Here is a 19,593-nt window from a genome sequence, read left to right on the forward strand (position 1 = left end):
TAAATTTTCTAATATTTGAAAATATTTTTAAATTTATAAAAAAAAATTTTTTAAATTTATAAAAAAAATTTTTTTAAATTTATAAAAAAAAAAAAAACTATATTCTGTTTTTATGCTTTTGGATCTAAGTTTGTAGTTTTGGTTTAATCAATGTATTGTTATATAATGTGGATTAAAAATATATTATTTAAATTTTTTTGATATTTTTTGTAGATTGTGGTTGGCAAAGTTGCTTTGTATGTAAAAATTATATGTTGTAGAATGCTGCAGATGTATCGAGCGATATCGGCCACAAGTTTGTGTAATGATAGAAAAGTTCACAAAAAGTTACATCTCTTGTTTACTGTAATAAAGGTGTCGGGTTTTTACGAAGAAATCGTTTTATTGCAATAATGGATTTGCAAGATAGCGACAGCGATGACTTTTACGATGCTCATCAGGACCTAAATTCACCCAAGTAAGTAAAAAATTATATAAAAATAACATTAAATCATTTTAACATGCTGTAATGGTCTGTTAATTAAAATTTTTATATTTATTTTTTTAAATGGTCGTAGTCTGGTAGTCTGGTAGTTGAGATTAGAATGTGAGTTAGCGTTAAACTTTGTTTTATATAAAGTAGAAGCGACTTTTTAACTATGCTGTGTCTCAGAATTATTTTGTGTCATGAATATTTTAGACCTTTTATAGTATATACATAAATATATACAAAAAGAAAAAAAAAAGTAATTACTAATTTCTCACAAATGGTTTATATACACAAATGGTTTAACTTTTTAAATCAAAATGATTCCTGTTTTATATGGTACTGCAATTTCCATATTTGTAAAGTCACATAATTTAACAGCAAACCCAAAATGTTATTATTTGTTTAGATATAATGGTAGACCTTCATTGGTTGTTGAAAACGAAGACGAAAATTCATCAACAGAAAAAGTTCGTAAAAAATTGTGTTATTTTCTAATTCATTTAGATATTGCAAATTTAGATTTTTTCAAAAACATGTACTATCTATTTTATAAGAGAAATAATGTACCTTCTATACATAAGGTACTTTTTAAATATCCAGACCCAGTTTTAAGTTTTGTTTAATTAGTCAGAACTTGGTAACTGAATAATTTACCAAATAATGCTGTTTTTCGGCCACCTATTAACTTGTAATATTTTTAAGGAATTGTCTGAAAACAAAACCCAGCATGTGAGAGAGGGTGACCTTATTTTAACCCACCTTCTAGAATCGAAAGAAGAAAATGAAACGGTTGTGATTGATAATATTTCCCCACAACCTAGCTCCTTAAAGTTTAATTACGATGAAGTTAAAATCACAGAAGAAGTGAAAGATGATGATAAAGATAGCCTAACAGTAAGTATTTTTTAATAACACAGTTCCACCAAATTGAGTTTTATGTATAAAATGTTCTGCGCACTTTGTTAAAATTGTATAAAAGCTCAAACTGTATATAAATTTAAATTTAAGACTATGTTAGACACTTTTTTAAACCAAAGTTTTATCTTAACTATTTTTCAAAAAAAAAATGACTTTTTTTTACTTGCAACAATCACAAATATGTTTGTAATATCATGATTTAACTGAATTTCATGAATTTAGCAATATGATGTTGTTAAGTTTTTGTTAAGTTTATCTGACCCTATAAATCTCCAATATTTAAAGAACTTATGGTAATACAGGCATTTTAAAGTACCTTTTTCTAAATCTGTGAATGAAATTTACCAATTTCTGTAACAAACATTTCAAAAAAGTTTTTACCAAATTAAAGTTTTGTTTTTTTGTACAGGAATTAGAAAAATCTGTTCCATTTAAAGCCTACATTTCTGAACAACCTGAAGATAACAAAAGTAAACCTAATCACCTATTAGAAATAACACCAGAACTACAAGAAAAAGAAATCACGAAAAATTCTTTAAAATCTTCACCAGACGTTCAAAAAAAACACGACAGCATATCGCTCTCCGAAAAAACAACACCCTCGGAGCTTTGTGACATCATAATTAACTCAGTCGAAAAAGTGTCTACTGAGACATTACAGGGTAACGAAAGTAGGTCGAGTTCGAAACCAGACTTAGTTGCGTCAATAACCGAACGACCGAACAATTTGCCTGGTGTTATTCCAGTCGATATTTCATATTTAGGTAAATTTTTTCTTATTTATTTGAATTATTTTAAATTACTCCATTTTTGTCAGGTTGAATATATTGCTTAATTGGTATTTGATACAAACCAATTAGGCCAACTATTGATTATTGGTTTAAATGTATTTTAATTGATTTTATTTTAAATAGTGACCATGTAATCTTTTTCTCTAAGTTTAATTTAAACTGTTTAATTGTTACTTACATTATTTTTATTTTTATATTTTTTTTTGTTTAGAACCAAATAAGTCAGACCCAATAAGGATAAAAGAAAATGAAGCCCCAATGAAGATTTCACAACCCCCTAAAAAAGTGCCACCCCCCAGACCTAAAGCTCCCCCGAAAAGACCTCCTCAACCCAAAATCACTAAGTAAAAAAATAATTCATATCAAGACAAAATATATAAAAACTAGAAAAAAATTATCTGTCAAAAATGCTTATGTTCTTATATGATATACATTTATATATGTTTTTTTACATTTATTTATTCTTAATGTGGAAAGGTTAACTTCACAACCTAAACGTAAAGTAACATCAATTACCCTGACACAGTCTCAAGTTGCCATTGGCAGTTTAGGATATTATAGAATATAATTGCTGTTTATACCGATTAACTTAAGGGCGCTACAGCATAAGAGTAGTGGGAATCAAACCCAGGACTTCATATAGTGAAACCAAGTGTTCTGACACTTACGACACGCTGGTAGTGTATCAATACCAATCTTTAGTTATCGTCTTTCAGTTTGTTGTTTTATCGTTTTTATTCGACTTTAGTTTATTTTAAATTACAGTTATTTGATTTTTGTTAAGATTAAAAGATGAGGGATTATTAACCCCGAATTCGACAGTCGAGAAAATTACAAAAGTTTTTGTGGATGTGTTAGACAAAGATAAAAATTCTTCACCACAAGAACCTGAAGTAAAACCAACTAAAAAAGAGTAAATATAATAATTAATTAAATTATATGTTGTCTGTTATGTTAAAGAAAAATTAATGGTAATACTTTAAAATTTATTGACTGCTTATACGGTATAGCCATTTATTTAGTCTATTCATTTTTTGTTTATTTTTTATATTAAAATGTTTTAAAATACTTGAATATATGTTGTAAATATGATTAACTGTATCTAACAGCTTTTCTTTGTGTGGTTAATAAATAAATGATATGTTATTTTATAAAGTAGTTTTACAACTATACATCTAATAAGTTTATGTACAAAGTTGTAATGTAACATTATATCAACATATGTATTAAAGTAACATATATTATCTTAACTAACTTTTACTTGTTAAGTTTTTTTTTTGAAATTGAAATATTACGTTTAACTTTTAAAAAAAAAAATTTTTAGACCTTCAAAATCTTCAGCAACATTACCTAACATGAGACATGAATCAATAGAAAAAAAGAAAACAGGTTTGTAAAAACGTTTATTTAATTGAATATGGTTATAGGCTAGTTTTTGTTTAATGTCAAACTAGCTTTTCTATATGTTACTAAAACTGAGGGTAGAATTGTGAAAAGGTTTCACTTTAATTATGAATCAAAATTTAAGCATTTTTTATTACTTTGCTCATTCTCTTTCATACCTTATGGCCCTTGCTAATTTTCTATTGTATTCTACTGTCCTCGCTTATTTTTTCTCGTATTTTACAGTCCTCACAAATTCTCTGTTGTACTTTACAGTTTTTTGAGAACCATAAAGTACAAGGGGTCTAATAATTGTAAAATCAAAAAAAAAAATGTTATATAGGCTATATACTCTTGTAGGAAATTCAGTAAAGAAATATTAACAACTTTTATATATATAATAAGTAAAAACATTTAATTTTTAACAAATTATTATTTTTTTAGGATCATCTGTTAGAAGAAATTCCTCATCAACTTTAGGCAATCCAAGTTTAAATTCTTCTACATCGAGTCAATTTGACAATGTAAGTTTTCAAAATATTAACAAATTAATTGTTTTTTTATGTAGTATTTGTTGTACTATATTACTCTTGTATTTATACACATATAGATTTACTTGTTTTGAAACAAACCAAAATTAATGATATAGCTAAATTAATTAGGTTAATAAAAACTTTATTACAATTTTAAATTTCATTTTATTTGTAAGCTTAAATATTGTCGATAATTTAATAATACTAGTATTGGTTAAATATTTAATTAATAAAGCTCTAGTATATCTATAGCATAGGCATGCATTTTGATAAACTATTTGTAATACAGTCTATTGGCATACCCATAATATAAAAAAATTTGCAATAAAATTTGTTCCTAATTTAAAGTGAAATATATATCATCGTGTGTCCATGCAAAAGTTTGTTCACATGATATTTATTCACACGTAACCCTTTCCTGTTTGTTGTTAATAGGTGAAAAAATAGGTTTAAATACATAGTATATAATTTATCATGAAATGACAGCACTTTTTTTGGTTTGTTGCACATAAATTAATTTAAGCATAATTAATTTTTTTTTAAAGCGCATTAAAAATTTCTAAAGATAAGTTTTTAATGTGTTTTTTTATGATATTTTGATTATAAAACTCCACATATTTTACAAAAAAAAATTACATTTGATCACTTTTATCAATGCATTTTGAACCTATATATATGTATTAAAAATATGTTTATTTTATAAGCTTAACACATGTAACTGATTAAATGTTAATGCATTTTCAAGTGACATATATGTGTAATCAAGTATTAACTCATAACAAACTTGTCAGTAACAAACCATTCCATGTTTAATGAACATGTTTGCTAAATCAAACTGTCATGAATAATCAAAACTAACTCTAAACATTAAAAATTGTGTTTTTTTGTGTGGTTAAAATTAATGTCAAAATTGAAAAAATGTCAAATTTTCAGATCTTGCTTAAGACAATTTATATTTAAATTTTTTTTCTCTAAAAGCTTCTCCAAAATGTAACCCCCTTTTTTTTCCCAAACTACTTTTATTTGACCCAGCTTATCACATAATTAAAACCCCAACTTTCCCCTCCCCACAAATATGCAAATATTGTGTTTTGGGGCTAAATATTGTCTTTTTTAAGTTGCAAAATGCAGTATTTGTATTTATGTGTAAACTGTAAAATTAAAACCCCCTATCTTTAAACCCCCTACCTACAAAAATGGGGTTCAATTTTAAAAATAAAAAATTTTTTTTAAATTGAACCCTATTTTAATTCACTCCCTATTACTTTTATTTAACCTGCCCCCTTCTTTAAATGCACAAAAAAAAAATATTATGTTTTGCAACTTTAAAAAGACAATATTTTACTCCAACTTCATAATTGAAATCCCCTAATCTATAAAAAAAAACTAAATAGGCCAATTTAGAAATTTTATTTTTAGAAAAACTTGCATTTTAAATACCCCTTTTCCTTAGTTTTTTACCCCCCCCCCAACCTAACCATAATTTTTTACCCCCCAACCTAACCCACAAAAATACATATATTGTGTTTTGCTACTTTAAAAAGACAATATTTAGCCCCAACTCTAAAATAACACCCCATACCCTTTACCCAGTAACAACCCCCTAAAAATTAAGAATTTTATTTTTAGCGAAACTAGCTTGTTTGTTTTGCACGGCTGGTGTTCAATTTCCGTTCCATTTTTTTTCATCTTTTTTTATGTTTTATGTTTTTTGGGCGATCTTTCTAGGAGCGAACTTGGTCAGAAATGACAAAGAACACGGTCTTGCGGATAGACTCCTCCCCCGGTTTAGTACGTCTTGTTTTTGGGTGAAAATAATCAAAACTTTTTAGCCGCTCGATTTTTAAATTAATTCCTTTTTTTCGGCATGCAAAATTAGATTTTTCTACTTTTTTGTTGATTCTGCATTTTCCATTCTCAAATGCTTTTTGTCTGTAGTGTTTTATTTATAATTAGAGTAGATACAGTTTTAATTTAATTTCTAAACACCAATAGGATTTTTATGTTCAGTTGTTAGTTTTTTTCAATTTCTAACTAAGTTTTTTAAATTTTTTTAAAGAAGTATTAAATAGACTTTGTAGGCCTTTACTTTTGTAATTTATTATTCTGGTGTTGTCTTTGTAATGCCTTAGGCTTTTCTAAACTTTATTATAATAACAATTCAAACATAAATAGTATAAACTAAACTTTACTAAAACATTTTTATTTTTTAACTGATATAATTTTGGGGATTTTTAATATGCATGATTTTGTGACATTTTACCAACTAATCAAAAAACTTCATAAACTTTTAATTAATTTTACATCAATTTAATTTTCTGCGGCATTTTAGTAAAAAAATGTTACTAAAATTTAAAATTAAATTATTAGTATATATTTTAATTTCTGCTTGCTTTTTATGTTTAATTAATAACAACAAAAAATAATCAAAATGCCCTAATTTAAATACCGTAGAAAATTAATAATGTTTGATTATTTAATTTTTGTTCTTGTTTTTTAGGAAATTTTGTCAACTGTGATTGTAAGAAATTTAGACACCGGACAGTCTATGCCATTAAGTGCAGCAGCAGAACAGGTAAATGTATTAACATATTGTATAATTACATAGTTAGTATGACAAATTTCTGGCCTGGTAAAAGTTAGTATAAATTAAAGTGTATTATTTATAGATGCCATGTCTTGTAAGCAATGGGAATCAAACCTTGGTCCTTATAAAGCACAATGACATACATGTAAGCAGCGGAAATTGAACCCTGGACCTTATAAGTTACTATGACTTGTAAGCAGTTGGGATCAAACCCTTATATGTGAAGTGTATTAGCTATACATGTTATATGTTACTGGTGCTAAACAAAACTTACATAAAGTTTGGTAAAAAATTTACAATTAACAAAAAAATATAAAACTTTAAAAAAACCGTTGAAATACATATTTTTTTTTGACTACAAATAATTTAAACTATTGTTGTGGATGTAGTTTTATGGTATCGTTGGTTTAAAAAATAAACTTTGATTTTCTATCTTTAGGTTGCTCAGTGTCTTAACCCTCTTGCTCTTCAAATAATAAGTCGCACCAAGGAATTCAACTGTGCCCCAAACATCAATCAAAATGAAGACCTCGCATCCACAACAACATCCATGTCCAACCGGAAATCCCACTTGTCGGAGGAGAGCTTTAAGTTACCCTCCGAGGAGGATTCTCTGTCCGTGGCGAGCGATGACATCACAATTGGTGAGCAATTTTTAAAAAAATTTTTAATTTAAATTTTTTTAATTTTTTGGTCTTGTTATTAAATATTGTGGTAGACTGGTAATACTTTAGTTTGTCAGTTTGTAAAAAAATAAATTCATTATCATTAACAACAGTTTATACAGCAATGAAAATTAATTAGGAAAAGCAAAGAAAATTTGCAAAAAATTTAGCATTAATCGCCTGGGTTTTAGTTGAATTGGATTGCAGAAAAAGGCAAATATACATGCACAGCCTTGCAATTGTTTTGACGGACCATTAGTACTTTACGGTTTCGGTAAAATTTAGAAACGCAATATACAACAAAGAATTAGCTAGAATCTTAAAATACTAGAGAGAATTTATTAGAACCTTAAAATAAGAAAGAGAATTAGCTAGTACCACAAAGTCCAAAAGAGAAGTGGGCAGTACCATAAAAGGCAAGAAAGAATTAGATAGGACTGTAAAGTCCAAATGTTTTTCTGAGAATCAAAAAGTACAAGTAATCAAGTTTGTTTAACAGAAAAGCGCTACAATAAGCTATTTTTTATAAATTTAACTTTTTCATCTTAAGGTATGGGAGCAGATTCTTCAGTTGGCAAACAGTTCCATGATGGAAGCCGCAAGCTTAGGATCAAGAGCAAACGATTCAAAAAAATCATTGGCAAGGGGGCACGAAAGGTCAAAGAGGTCACAAGCACCCAGGTGGAACGTGCAGTTCAAAAGGTCAAGCATGTGAAGGTCGAGGGGTCGAATACCGAGTCGCTGAACGTGTCAAGCGATGAAGAGATGTCGGATTCGTTGCAGAATACCTCGGTGAAAATTAAGGCTGCATCAAGTCACAAGGGTCCTCATCAGTTTACTAATCTAAAACTTGTGCAAGATATTGCTGTTCATGTGGTAGGTCACTTGTTTAAATATTGTTTAAATATAAAATCTTTTTAAATATGAAAATGGTAATTAATTTTTTTCTAAATTTGTTAGTATGGCTATTGTAAAGTGTATGGCCAACAATAAACTTATTTAAATTTTTTTCCTCGGCTTGCTTAAATGTAGTAAATTTGTATCATTTTATTCTGTAATCTTTATTTTTAATACCAAAAAAGCGCCTGCTTCACATGCTACGTTTTTTACCACTTGGGCCAGTTATCTTTTAAATGCTGGTCTTAACACTTTGCAAAAATATTTTGATTTTCTAATTTCTTGCTCACCTCAAACAGCATTTTTTTTTTATATTGACCGCCTTTTTTTTATGTAAGTTTGTTTATTATAGCATGTGGTTTTAACAATTTTTTTTATTTATTAGGGGGCAGTATGGAGTATGAAGTTTAGTCATTGTGGAAGATTGTTAGCAACCGCAGGACAGAATAATATTATTTGGGTCTGGGTCCTGAAAGATTATTTTGCTTTCTTCAACGACATGAGAACCAAGTATGATAACAAAGGTAAGATTAATTCAAGAAAAAATAAAAAATAATTCTCTGTTAGAATGTTACACTATTAGAAACTATTTTAATAAATAACATCTGTTGTGGCCTACATCTTTTGCTCCTATAGACCGATACTCTCTAAAACAAATTGTTTTCTAAGACATTTATTCTTTTGGCCCTTTGAATAACAACAAATATTTTCACACCCACAATTTTTCCAATTTAAGGGGGTTCAAAAAAGGGTTGCAATTTGGCTGGTGTTTTTGGGGGGGGGGTGTTTTATGTTTTGTTTCTTAATTGCTGGGGATGATCTTAAGGAGTGGAGGGGGGTTATTGTAGGGGGTTGTTGTTTGAAAACATTTAGGGTTAGAGAAATAATTGTTTTATATAGAATGTGGAATTAATTTATTTTTATTTATTTTTTTTTAGAGAGAGGAGCTGTTTTTGCTACTCCTCCTCGCAGTGCGATGGAGCCTCTTTCCAGCATCTCTCAGGAAGATGTAAAGAGCCAGGGAGATCTGGAAGGCGAAGATGAGGATTCTCCATTTCGATCCCTTCCATTTTCCTCCTATGTCGGACACACGGCTGATGTGCTTGACCTTGCTTGGTCAAAGGTATGAAAAAAATTTTGAATAAAAATTTTTTTAAATATTTTTTCTTTATTTTTATTTATTTTGTTTATTTTTAGAATTATTTCACGTTATCATCTTCTATGGATAAAACAGTGAGATTATGGCACGTCTCGCAAAAAGAATGTCTTTGTTGTTTTCAACATATCGACTTCGTTACCGCTATTTCTTTCCATCCCAGAGTAAGTTTATTTTTTTAACTTTAAATGTTGCAGGACTGACTTCACACAAAAAACATAGAGTAACATCTGTTACCGTGACTTAGTCGCAAGATGATGACAACTTAGAATTATTTTAATAAAAATTGCTTGATAATTGATTTGTTAATTGGTTTTTGACTTAGATGTATATAATGTTTAAAGCACCTTATTAAGGATTCTACAGATTAAAAGTGGTGGGAATCAAACCCAACCCCTTAAGTAGTGTTCTAGCCACAACACTATAGTTCCAACCACTACACCATGCTGCTGGTGTTTTTAATGTTTTTACAATTACAACATGTGGCTGGTCTTTTTAGCACAAACATAATAACCAACAATGTTATATTAAATAACATAATATTTTCCTTATTAGGATGATAGATATTTCTTAAGTGGATCTCTTGATAGTAAGTTGAGATTGTGGAATATTCCAGAAAAGAAAGTTGCTTTATGGAATGAAGTGAGTCCTGATTCATCTGGAAGTAATGTAGGTTCAGTTTTCACTTTTAAGTTTTTTTTGTGATGTTAATATTTTGAAAATACTATGAAACCAATCTTTAAACTTTTTTTGCAATTATTTTTTAAAATTTTTTTACCTTTTTTTTATTTTGCTAAAGCTTAATTAAAGTCCATTTTTTATTTGTTTATTAGCCATTAACAACTTTCTACAAAAAGCTACAACATGCTAGCTGTAGGAATTAAACCTGGGACCTTAGAGTTTCATTTAAACTTGAATTTTCTTGAGTTTATTTTACTTTCTAAGTAATCTACAACTGTTTAAAATGTTTTATATTTGTGTTTGTAGTCTTCATCCAATGGAGGAGCACTTATAACCACGGTGAACTTTTGTGAAAATGGAAAGTTTGCGGTTTGTGGAACTTATGATGGAAGGTGTTTGTTTTATGATACAGAGGTCAGAAATATTTGTTTGAAATATTGTTAAAGATATTTTGTAATTTTATTTTTGCAGGGTTTGTTTTCTTATCCCTTTAAAGGATTGTAGTTTTTTAACCTCATTTTTTGCATGATTGTTTTTTGGGTTGGTTGTCATTTTTTTTAGGAGGGTTTGTTATTTTCTTACCCTTTTTGGGGCTTTAGTCATTTTCTTACCCTTTTTCGGGGGTTGAGTCATTTTTTTTGCTTTTTTTTGTAGGTTATTATTTTTTTTACTCATTTTTTTGGCATTGTCATTTTATTTACCCATTTTTGGGTTTGTTAATTTTCTTACAATTTTTATGGGGGCTATTATTTTTCTTATCTCCTTTTAGTGAGTTTACCAAGGTAATATTATATTCTAATGTTTTATTCATTTTGAATATTTTTTATTATTTAGCATTTAAAATACCACACACAAATTCATGTAAGATCAAGCAGAGGTCGAAACACAAAAGGTCACAAAATAACCGGGATTGAACCTTTACAAGGAGAACATAAAATATTAGTCAGTTATTCTTAAAATTTATTTACTATTATAAGATTAAATTATTATAAAATTTTATTTTTTTTTTTTAATTTGAAATTGATTTAAAATATTTTGCAAATTTTTAAATCTTGAAAAATATAAATGACAAAATTTGCTTTGTTATTTTTTTTTGTTTTTTTAACTTTTTAAAAGTTATTTTTTAAAAACATGATATTTTTATTTTTTAGGTAACATCCAATGACTCTAGAGTAAGGTTATACGATCTTCGAGATTTATCCTTAACTTGTAAATACAAGGGTTTAACTAACACTAGTAGCCAAATAAAGGCCAGTTTTAGGTAAGTAAAACTACAAGTATATTTTTAACATCATTATTATTTTTTGCGCTTGTGTTTTTGTTATTATTCTAAACAATTAGTAATATTATTTTTACCCCTGTCAATACAGGTTAAACCACCCCTGTCAACACAGGTTTGTTGTTTTAGTTACACAGTCTGTTCATTAGTTTTTTAATTAAAGCTTGTCGTAAGAAAATACTGTAAAAAAACTTTAAAAACTTAATAACATGCAGGCAGTTGGAAACGAACTTAGGTCTTCTGGTTTTGATAAAAAAAATTTTTAGGAATTTTAAACAAACGCTGCTGGTTTTTTCGCTAAATATTTAAAATCTCTTAAAAAATTCTTTAAATTTTTTTAAAATTGATTTTTTTAGTCACGACAACAAATATATTATTTGTGGATCTGAGGATAAATCAGTTTATATTTGGAGGACAAATTTGCCACAAGATGTCGCTAAAATATCGTCTTTTAGGCGCGACCTTAACGATAGCTGGGAGAGTGTAAGAGGTAAGAAAAAGGGTTTTTACTATCGACATTTTTTAGTATGGTTCTGTGTTTGAATCCCACTGCTTCCATGTCTAAGCCCAAAAGTTAAATTTATAATTGGTTTTGGGATCAGCAGAAATTTAAACCAGGTAATTTGAACTAAGGGCACTACAAAATGGAAGCTATGGGAATTAAGGGGTGTGGTGTAGTGGTATGAACACTTGCTACACCACCATGAGGTCGTGGGTTCAATCCCCACTGCTCTCATGCCAGCACTTAATCAGCAGCATAATTACCAGGCAATTATAATCTATATAATATCCCAAACTGTTAAAGGCAGCTCGAGACTGGACCAGAGTAACGGATGTTACTCAAGGATAAAGATATATACAAAAAAAATCAACATCGAGACTAAAAATACTCTAAACCAATGCCTGTATTTTTTTTAATGTCATTTAAATACCTAATTTATAGCATTTAAAAAAAATGATTGGTAATTTTGCCTAACAATTTCATTTATTTTTGTTTAGCTCATGATGCAGTAGTCACTTGTTCAATATTCGCCCCCTTTCCTCATTTAATCGTTAAAACATCTAACAGCAAGTCTTCGTTGGTGTCCAAAAAATCCACAAATGCCGAAAGTTGTGTTGTTATATCGGCTGACTTTAACGGCGTTATTAAGATCTTTATTAACTCCTAGCAAGAGATTAGGGCTCAGCAATATGCACTTGATTTCAATTAGTTTTCGAATAAAAAAGTGGAAAATTATTTTTTGATTTGAGGGTGAAAATGTGTTTTTATTGCAATCTATTTATTTTGTCCAAAAAATGATTTTTTTTGTATTTCTACACAATTTATTTTGTGTATTTTTTTAAATATTCTTTTATTTTCCTAATACCAAAATTCTAAACAACGCAGAATTAAATAATATTAAGCAAATTGTTTATTGATATAATTATCGTATTATCTTATAGTTTTCATTAAGAATTAAATTAGAAATATTAATTTTTAGAAATATAAAACACGATTTGGCATTTTATTTATTCTACTAAAATAATGCTATTAAACGTTATGTTATATCATTTACTATTGCAATAAAATCGTTGATTATAAATAGAGTATTTTTACTTGGAATATTAAATATGGAAAAGCGGTAAATGTAAATAAGTTAGACGATTTAGAAGGCCATCGTTTCCTTTTTAAAAGGGCAATACGTAATAGCATTTAAATTAATGTTACGATAATAAATACAAATGGCGTGCTGCTAAATGTACAATCACGTTAAATACAAGGGTAGATTTAATTTAACCCCTTCACAACCCCTTTTAACAGCTGTACAAAAGTATTGACCCAAGCATCAAATAAAAACAATTATTTAAGTCGCAAATCGAGCACAATTTTTGTTTATAAATAACTGAGGCGTTTCTATTAGTCAGTTTATGTGATTTTTAAACATTTCAGAATAACTAGCTAATTTTTGCCTACTCTTTTGTTTTTTTTTGAAAGTTTTTGGTTTATGTTTTTTTTAGACTGTTGCGACGTCCGTTTTTTGATTTTGTTGGATCAATTTGTTCTTATTTTCACTTCTATTTTTGTGGTTTTCTTGTTGCTTTTCTTGTCTTTTTTATTCGCTGGTTTTACTCCTTGTTTTTTTAGGTACCGAAATATCTTCGTTAACAGACGCAACACTGCCGGTATGCCTGCTTACAACAGTCACCATGTTTTCCACACTTCTTCGGCTCATAATAGGCGAACACATCATTGTCCTAAACTTTTCAAACGAAAATATTACACACAAAAGATTGGCCATTAGGCTCATGTCAAAAATTAACAGTGACAGCATTCTGGGGTGGTCAACCGGCAAGAAAAGTCGCGATATTATGACTGATAAAAAGTCAGTTAGAATACAAATTGCTGCGAATATTACTGATCTAATAAGGATGCGTCGTACCCTGTCGGCAGACGACGGTCGTTTCTTTGCCGAACTTGATGTAGATGAAACTTGCCTGCTGACTGGTGTTTTTCCAAACGAAGTCATGCACTTTAAGGGTCTCTTTTCGTTTCTTGCCTTTGAGGCTACGGCTGGAAAAGGAGTAAGCCCGCTTTTTACAGGACTTTGTGGTGGGGTTCTGTAAGTTTGAATATTATCGCCTCTACCCCACTCAATCGACACAGACTGTGGCCTAAGCGACATTTTTCGAACGCGATTTATTATACGATTTGACCATTTTTTGTTTGGTTGACTTGGTTTATTCTGTATCCGAAGTGGGTAAATGAACAAACCAAGAAGCACTAGCTGACTCATTATAGTTACTAATAACCCGAATATTGGCGCCAGTTCAAAATCATCCGAAGGTGGAAAAACACAACCGTTATAACAGGACACAGTAGAATCGGGGTATGCATATATAGTCGCACCAGATAATCCGCTTACCACAATTAAGCCTAAACTACCCCAGCTGAAAGTCAATAGCGTTTTACTGCATAAGGTAGACATCGAAGGGTGTCTGTAAAGCGCTTTTTGTCTAAGCCATAACAAAACATATATAGGCGTCACAGCGATAAGGTAAGTGAACACTTCAATGTCGTACAAAATCTCGCAGATTCTGTCATAGCCTGTATACATATCAGGTAAAATCACAAACAAAATGCCCACGATAAAACGTAGAGGAACTGTTATTGATGAGAGGATAGCAAAACCGTATATAAGTCCACCGGTTACGTCAGAGTTAGATCTTGATTTAAAACGGTTGGTTCTAAATCCATAATGAATTAATGAGATAATCAACCAAAGGCAGCAAGCCACCAACACACTTTCAGCACTTATTACAAGTATATACTGAAAGTCGTACTCTGACTGTTTAGTAATTGTAAGGATCTTGCATATAGAACCAAGGGAATCATTTGTTATTTCCGAAACATTTTTAAACTTTACACTAGTATTCATTTTTACAACAGCCTAATTTTTTTAAACAAATTTTTCTGTGGACAATAAGTGGTAAGGTTAATTAAACGTATTTTTACAAAAAATATCGGTTTTAATTTTAAATAAAATAAATATTTTTATTCAAAAATACAAAACACTTTTTTAATCTTTTTATATTAAACTAAAATTACTAATTTTTTTAAAGCCCTGACTTGATACGATACAGAATTAAATTACAATTTAAGCTTTGTTAAACTATTATATTATTAGAAGCACATTCTAATTTCTTTGAATCCTACCAATTTTATAATTCATCGAAAAAACTTAAATTAACTTTTTTTAAATATTGCCTAAACGACATTTCATGGATGTAACTGATCTTTAAATTTCGACAAACTAGGTGATTAACGAAGTTTGCCTTATTAAGTCGCCTTTTAATTCTTGTAGGCAGGCGCCCTGCACTATACGATATCAAATCGTAGGCGTTTACGTCATAAATTTTTAACTAGTAAGATTATATATCATTTGTTGTTATGAATGCACCTATTAATATTACGTGTTCTTTGTAGTTATATTTAATTTTTATAAATAACTTGCATATGTACCAGAATAAATGTAAAATTGTTATTAAGCCTGCTTGAACTAAACTTTAGGTGACCTTTCTTCTACTTTTTTTAAGTAATATTGCTTTTTGCCAACCATTATTTATTTGTAAATAATTTTTTTTTAAATTACAAATATTGCATAGTTTGTAAAAAATTAAATTTTTTAAAATAATTGAAATAAAGTGTAAAGTCGTTATTTTAAAATGAGATGTTTTATGTTATTTGTGGTCTTTCCTAATTGACCACAAGATGTTGCACCAGAGCCGTTATTCTTAGGCTTCAGTTTATTCTTTGTTTGAGTATCCGGTGTGTTATGTATTAAACCAAGTAAAAATAAAAAAAATAAACCAAAAAATATAATGCATTGCCTGCACTTTGCAAACTTATCCTATGATAATTGTTAAAAAATGTTTGCCCCCTAGAAAGTCTTTAAAAATTGTAACAACTTATTTTAGGCATCAAACCAATTGGCAAGTAATGTGTCAAAAATGTCAAAAACAGATAAAAAAGTTTAAAAGAAAGAAACTAAAATGTTTTATATATATATATTTATATTCATTTGAGGATAAAATTCTTTAGTTTTTTTATTCTTAGATGTTAAAGTTCATCAAACTTTAACGTAGTTACTGTAGTAGTATTTGACGTATTAGTGCACCAAACTAACTGGAAAATAATTAAAAAAGGGAAAGGAACTTCGGTTATAATTAGGTGTGCATGCTGTGTAGAAGTTTGACTTTTTTGTATATTAATTCAATGCTAGCGGTCCTCTAACATAGGTGTAATACAGTTAGCCGAAATTAGGAAAAAATTGCATATTATTTGATTCAAATGAAATATTTTATGTGTACGTGACATGCATTCTTTTCGTGTGTAGGAGGAAAAGTGATTAATGCAGCATGGTTGTATAGGGAATGGCAACAGCATTTGGTCTAAACAGTTTCATATAGGTTATGTATATCTAATTATTAGGCAGTTTGGTATGTAAACGTAGTTTTTTTTTATTACCTCCCTTACCAATTACCTGACTGCCTGACAGCCAGATTGTGTTAGCTTTTTTTTTTATTTGTACGTATCTTTGTCCTTGATGTGGGAAGGTTGAATGCGCGACCTAAACATTGAGTAACAATAGTTACTCCGACCAAGTCTCGAGTTGCCTTTAGTATTTAGCAGTTTAGAATATTACTCAAGGGCGCTACAAAGTTAGAGAAGTGGGAATTGAACCCGCGACCTCATGATGGTGTAGCAAGTGTTTTTACCACTACACCACGCTGCCTTTGGTCAGTTGGGTTTTTTAATTTAACTAATTCAATTTGCATAATTTATTTTAGCAGTTTAAACGTTAACTAAATAGGATATTAATCAAATCAAAAAGTAATGGCTCAGTATGACCCAAATGTTATTAGCTGGTTTCAAGCTGTGGACTATGACAGAAGTGGACAACTTAGTGCAGTAGAACTACAACAAGCTCTTAGCAACGACAATTACAGTCATTTCAAGGTCTCCACTTGTCAATCAATGATAACTATGTTTGACACTGATTATACTGGGACAATCAATTTGGTCGAATTTCAAGGATTGTGGAATTATATTCAACAATGGCGCGGTGCTTTTAACGCTTACGATAGAGACAGATCGGGTTCTATTAGCGAGAACGAATTAGGCCAAGCATTTGCACAGATGGGCTACAACCTGTCGCCTAATTTTGTTAGAACGACAATGTGGCGCTACACTTCAAGTGGTCACATGACTTTTGAGGATTTTATCAACTCTAACATTATGTTAAGGATGTTGACGGATTTGTTTAAACAAAGAGATACCCAGAAAAATGGAATGGCACAAATTGCTTATGATGATTTTATGTGCATGGCCTTTTCGGCAGCTAGATAAGAAATGTTTTGTTTTAAATATATGTGTGCTGTAAAGGGGTTTTTCTATATCCAGATCATCCTAAAATTAAAAGTCTTGCTACTGGTACTAACTACAGCAGAAATAAAAGTTTAAAGTTTTACACAAAAAAAACACTTTAAATAAAAATGGTTTATTGTATGTTGCGTTTAAAGATAATTAAACTTTGAAGTGCATGTTCATGTAATTTAATCAATTGTAGTTCTATCGTAGTTTAAAAAAAATAGTAAATTTTTGTTTAAAATTGTGTGTAGTTTTATTTTTCAATCCTATCCTAAAGATTTTATTTTTGTTTGATTTTACTTACTCTAGTTATAAGGTTGTGTATCCAAATATAGAGTATAGATTCTAAATTTATTTGTTTAGTGATTAATATGCATATAATAGTATTATTAACAAAAAAACTCTAAAATAAATGCTGTTATAATTGTAACATTTTTTTTTTAACCTGAATGATGTTAAATGTAAAAATTCAAAGTGAAATTCGCTTTATTTTAAAGTTCTTAAAACTCAATGTTTTCTGTATACATTTATTAAAAGATGGTTTTAGTATTTTTAATTAGCATCTAATTGCCAATAGGTATTAGTGCACTTGTTTAAATTAATAAATTAAATTTTTATTTTTGCTATTTTAAAATTATAAATTGCTTGTTTTTTGTTACTGATTATTTAATATCCAAGGTTAAAACAATTTACTGATATTACTTTTCTTAACAAAATATGAAATTGATATTGCGTTTATATATTTTCTTCACAGTTAAATCAAAATTTTATTAATTCTATTCTACAGAATGCTTATAATATAGAAACATAGGAAATTAAAATTAAAATATGGATATTGAAGAAACGTATGAAATTGATCGCTGCGTGGATTTTATAAAAGAAAATAATCACAAAAATGTTGCTCTACAATTTCCAGATTCAATGCTTCATGATTCGATAGCCGTGGCTAAAAAACTGCATGAAAAAGGTGTACCTAACGCTTATATATTAGCCGACACATCTTATGGTAGTTATGATGTTGATGAAGTAGCAGCACAACATATTGAAGCGGACTTGATAATTCATTATGGAAAATCGGCTTTGACGACAAGCCACAATACTAGAACTTTGTTTGTTTTTGGTTCTAAAAAAATCATAAATTATGACAACATTTGTCAAGTTTTTAAAGAACTGCATTCAGATTTTAACGAGAAAATAATTTTACTTGCCGAATCTTCGTTTTATTATTTAATAGACCCAGTTTATAACTTGTTAAAGGATCAATATGCGGAATTAGAAAAATCTGAAATATGCATTCCGACAGAACCTGGTACAGTTCTTAATCAAAACGTTGTCAAATGTATAAACAATTGCCCAGATTGTGGATGTGAATCAGCAATACCTGCAGAAAAACCTGCAGAACAGTTGACGCAAGAATTAAAAAACACAAGTGCTGATTTAAAAGTCGGTCAATCATTTGGTGCGTTTGAAATTTCTCTGGAGCAGAATGCTGTTCTTGAAGATTATTCTATTTTTTACATTGGAAATTATTCCAGCGAAACTTTGAGAAATATTATGTTGCAACACCCAACTTGTACTGGAAACGTTTACGACCCAATTTCATTAAAATACCAATCTTTACCCTCGCATATGTCAAAGTTTTTAAGAAGACGTTACATGATTGTTGAAAAAGTGAAAGACGCCAAAACGGTCGGAATTCTTGTCGGTACTATGGGGATGGAAAAATATCTCGAAATTATTAAGTATTTGAAAAAAATTATCAAAGAATCCGGAAAAAAATGCTACACTTTTGTTGTGGGGAAATTGAACCCTCCAAAGTTAGCGAATTTTATAGAAATTGACATTTTTGTTCTAGTGGCATGCCCCGAAGAATCGTTAATTGACACAAGTGATTATTTTAAACCAATCGCCACTCCTTTTGAGATAGAAGTAGCTTTAAACGATAACAGAATATGGGGAACAGAATATGTCACGGACTTTAGGGATATATTAAAAGGAGGAAAAAACTATGTCGAGTTTAAAAATCGAATGAGGCAAGCAGACTACTCATTTATCACAGGCAATATGCGAGAAGAGGTTTTAGATACTGGAACTGGGGTTAATAACGATCAAATTGAATTAAAAAACATAGAAACGGCGCTCTCCGTTTTTCATCCCTTTTCTTCGGCACGTTTTTATGCCGAGCGCTCTTGGAAGGGTTTAGAGCAAAAGTTAGGGGAAACCCCAGTCGTGCTGGCAGAAAAAGGAAGAAGTGGGATTCCGATAAATTACAACGAAAATACGGAAATTTAATTAATTTTTTATTAATATTAATACTTGTCAGGAT

The 19,593-nt window shown here is 29.5% G+C and overlaps 4 protein-coding genes across 5 annotated transcripts; 3 read left to right on the top strand and 1 right to left on the bottom strand.

The window, feature by feature from the left end:
- The first annotated feature begins 349 nt into the window (after positions 1–349).
- Positions 350–12,960, top strand: LOC145743248 (WD repeat-containing protein 44-like). 2 transcript variants are annotated; one of them, XM_082561167.1, is made up of 21 exons: positions 350–457; positions 876–936; positions 1,172–1,363; positions 1,797–2,151; positions 2,390–2,522; positions 2,963–3,091; positions 3,503–3,567; positions 4,006–4,085; positions 5,823–5,885; positions 6,595–6,669; positions 7,121–7,325; positions 7,897–8,222; positions 8,629–8,767; positions 9,182–9,366; positions 9,441–9,563; positions 9,955–10,068; positions 10,387–10,494; positions 10,915–11,022; positions 11,232–11,341; positions 11,716–11,849; positions 12,359–12,960. In XM_082561167.1, exons 1-21 carry the CDS (start codon positions 393–395, stop codon positions 12,526–12,528), a joined length of 2,940 nt encoding a protein of 979 aa, XP_082417293.1. In that variant the 5' UTR covers positions 350–392; the 3' UTR covers positions 12,529–12,960. The 2 variants fall into 2 exon arrangements, with proteins under 2 accessions (XP_082417293.1, XP_082417295.1); XM_082561169.1 differs by lacking the exon at positions 5,823–5,885.
- LOC145743251 (uncharacterized) lies at positions 12,864–14,805 on the bottom strand. Its single transcript, XM_082561173.1, has one exon. It carries the CDS (start codon positions 14,773–14,775, stop codon positions 13,453–13,455), a length of 1,323 nt encoding a protein of 440 aa, XP_082417299.1. The 5' UTR covers positions 14,776–14,805; the 3' UTR covers positions 12,864–13,452.
- Positions 14,806–16,691: 1,886 nt separating this feature from the next.
- LOC145743252 (peflin-like) lies at positions 16,692–17,834 on the top strand. The gene has a single exon (XM_082561174.1). The coding sequence runs from the start codon at positions 16,734–16,736 to the stop codon at positions 17,244–17,246; it is 513 nt and encodes a 170-aa protein (XP_082417300.1). The 5' UTR covers positions 16,692–16,733; the 3' UTR covers positions 17,247–17,834.
- A 224-nt stretch (positions 17,835–18,058) lies between these two features.
- LOC145743249 (2-(3-amino-3-carboxypropyl)histidine synthase subunit 2-like) lies at positions 18,059–19,587 on the top strand. Its single transcript, XM_082561170.1, has one exon. It carries the CDS (start codon positions 18,096–18,098, stop codon positions 19,557–19,559), a length of 1,464 nt encoding a protein of 487 aa, XP_082417296.1. The 5' UTR covers positions 18,059–18,095; the 3' UTR covers positions 19,560–19,587.
- The last annotated feature ends 6 nt before the right edge of the window (positions 19,588–19,593 follow it).

Source organism: Corella eumyota, chromosome 2 (assembly GCF_963082875.1).
Source record: "Corella eumyota chromosome 2, kaCorEumy4.1, whole genome shotgun sequence".
Taxonomy (NCBI): Eukaryota; Metazoa; Chordata; class Ascidiacea; order Phlebobranchia; family Corellidae; genus Corella; species Corella eumyota.

What these genes read in the sequence shown, in the direction of transcription:
- LOC145743248 (XM_082561167.1), top strand. Translation starts at nt 393, where the DNA reads ATGGATTTGCAAGATAGCGACAGCGATGACTTTTACGATGCTCATCAG. An exon ending in AAAATTCATCAACAGAAAAA is followed by an intron (nt 937 to 1,171) that starts GTTCGTAAAAAA and finishes AATATTTTTAAG; the next exon opens with GAATTGTCTGAAAACAAAAC. An exon ending in GTAAAACCAACTAAAAAAGA is followed by an intron (nt 3,092 to 3,502) that starts GTAAATATAATA and finishes AAAAATTTTTAG; the next exon opens with ACCTTCAAAATCTTCAGCAA.
- LOC145743251 (XM_082561173.1), bottom strand. Translation starts at nt 14,775, where the DNA reads ATGAATACTAGTGTAAAGTTTAAAAATGTTTCGGAAATAACAAATGAT.
- LOC145743249 (XM_082561170.1), top strand. Translation starts at nt 18,096, where the DNA reads ATGGATATTGAAGAAACGTATGAAATTGATCGCTGCGTGGATTTTATA.
- LOC145743252 (XM_082561174.1), top strand. Translation starts at nt 16,734, where the DNA reads ATGGCTCAGTATGACCCAAATGTTATTAGCTGGTTTCAAGCTGTGGAC.